At 45.1% G+C, this 1,369-nt stretch overlaps 1 protein-coding gene across 1 annotated transcript in view; it reads left to right on the forward strand.

Moving 5' to 3' along the window:
- The window catches only part of LOC123324003 (olfactory receptor 2T33-like), a gene marked incomplete at its 3' end in the record, with an annotated part of 906 nt that extends 184 nt beyond the window's left edge, over positions 1-722 (forward strand). The window contains 1 exon segment of the mRNA XM_044912534.1: positions 1-722. This exon segment is cut by the window's left edge and continues 115 nt beyond it. Within this exon segment, the coding sequence (XP_044768469.1) occupies positions 1-722 (722 nt within the window).
- Positions 723-1,369: the final 647 nt, after the last annotated feature.

A 1,369-nucleotide genomic window follows, 5' to 3' on the forward strand; every position in this document is an offset into this window, starting at 1 on the left:
TAGCCAGCTCTCCCTCATGGACATGATGCTGGTCTCCACCATAGTCCCCCAAATGGCAACCAACTACCTGATGGGCACCAAGTCCGTCTCTCCTGCTGGCTGTGGAGCCCGGATTTTACTGTTTCCCATGCTGGGAGAGGGTGAGTGCTTCCTCTTAGTGGCCATGGCCTATGACCGCTATGTGGCCATACGTCACCCCCTGCGCTACCCCATCCTTATGAATCAGAAGCTCTGCTTGCACGTGACCACAGGCTCCTGGCTTCCGGGAGGGGTGGATGGGCTGATGCAGCCTGGTGCCACTCTGAGCTTCCCTTACTGCCATTCTCGAGAAATCAACCACTTCTTTTGTGAGGCACCCACACTCACGCACCTTCCCTGTGCCCACGCTACCTTTTTTAAGTTTTTCACGTATGTGTGTTGCCTCCTGTTGCTCTTGATCCCTCTGGCTCTCCTTTTGGCTTCCTACAGTCTCATCTTGGCTGCTGGGCTCCGCATGTGGTCCACTGCAACTCAGAAGAAAGTGTTTGTCACCTGCTCCTTTCACCTGGCTGTGGTGGGGGTCTTCTGTGGCACTCTCCTACTCATCTACGTGCGGCCCAAATCCTACCGCTCAGTGGCCCATGACAAGGTGGTCTCTGCTTCTTACACCATCTTCACACCTGTGTTGAACCCCCTTATCTACAGTGTAAGGAACAAAGACGTCAAGGGGGCTTTGAGAAAATGTCTAGAGAAATATTTTCTGGGACGTCTATAGTGAGAGGAATTGGATAAAGTGGCAGCAGCCAAACGGGATCCATTATGAAATTTCTGTTGTAGGAATACATTTTGCTCTCACTTGACTAGTTTGCATTGTTCTAAAAAACACTTATTTTATATTTAGTAAATTAATTAAAATTTACATTTGTGCTGCTTCCAACCATTGTCATAGTATTTTTGTTTTAAACTTTGGACCTCAGCAATAAGAGTAAATGACTGAGGCACTGTAAGTAAAAGATATGCTAGACATTGATAAAATAAAGGAGATTTTCAACTTTTAACATTCATTGGCCCTGCTCATGGGATCTCAAGAAAGACAAACCTCAAACATTACCATAAAATCTCACAACATGGGTTCAATTTCTGCCCTGGGCATACGTTGTACATCTGCTTTATTTTGAAATGACATAGGAAACTTAAAACCTTTAGCAGGCTTTCTAGCACACAGTAAGCACTCAAGAAATACTGTCTGTTCTTAATTTTACTATTCTTGATGTTCCTGCCCCCAAATCCTGAGCTACATATGAGGGTGCTTGCATTCAAACCTAAATCCTTCTGGATCCAAAATGAAAAGAATTAGAGCTATAACCAGGTTTAGAAAAAACTGGTCATA

Source organism: Neomonachus schauinslandi, unplaced genomic scaffold, assembly GCF_002201575.2.
Source record: "Neomonachus schauinslandi unplaced genomic scaffold, ASM220157v2 HiC_scaffold_5766, whole genome shotgun sequence".
NCBI lineage: Eukaryota > Metazoa > Chordata > Mammalia > Carnivora > Phocidae > Neomonachus > Neomonachus schauinslandi.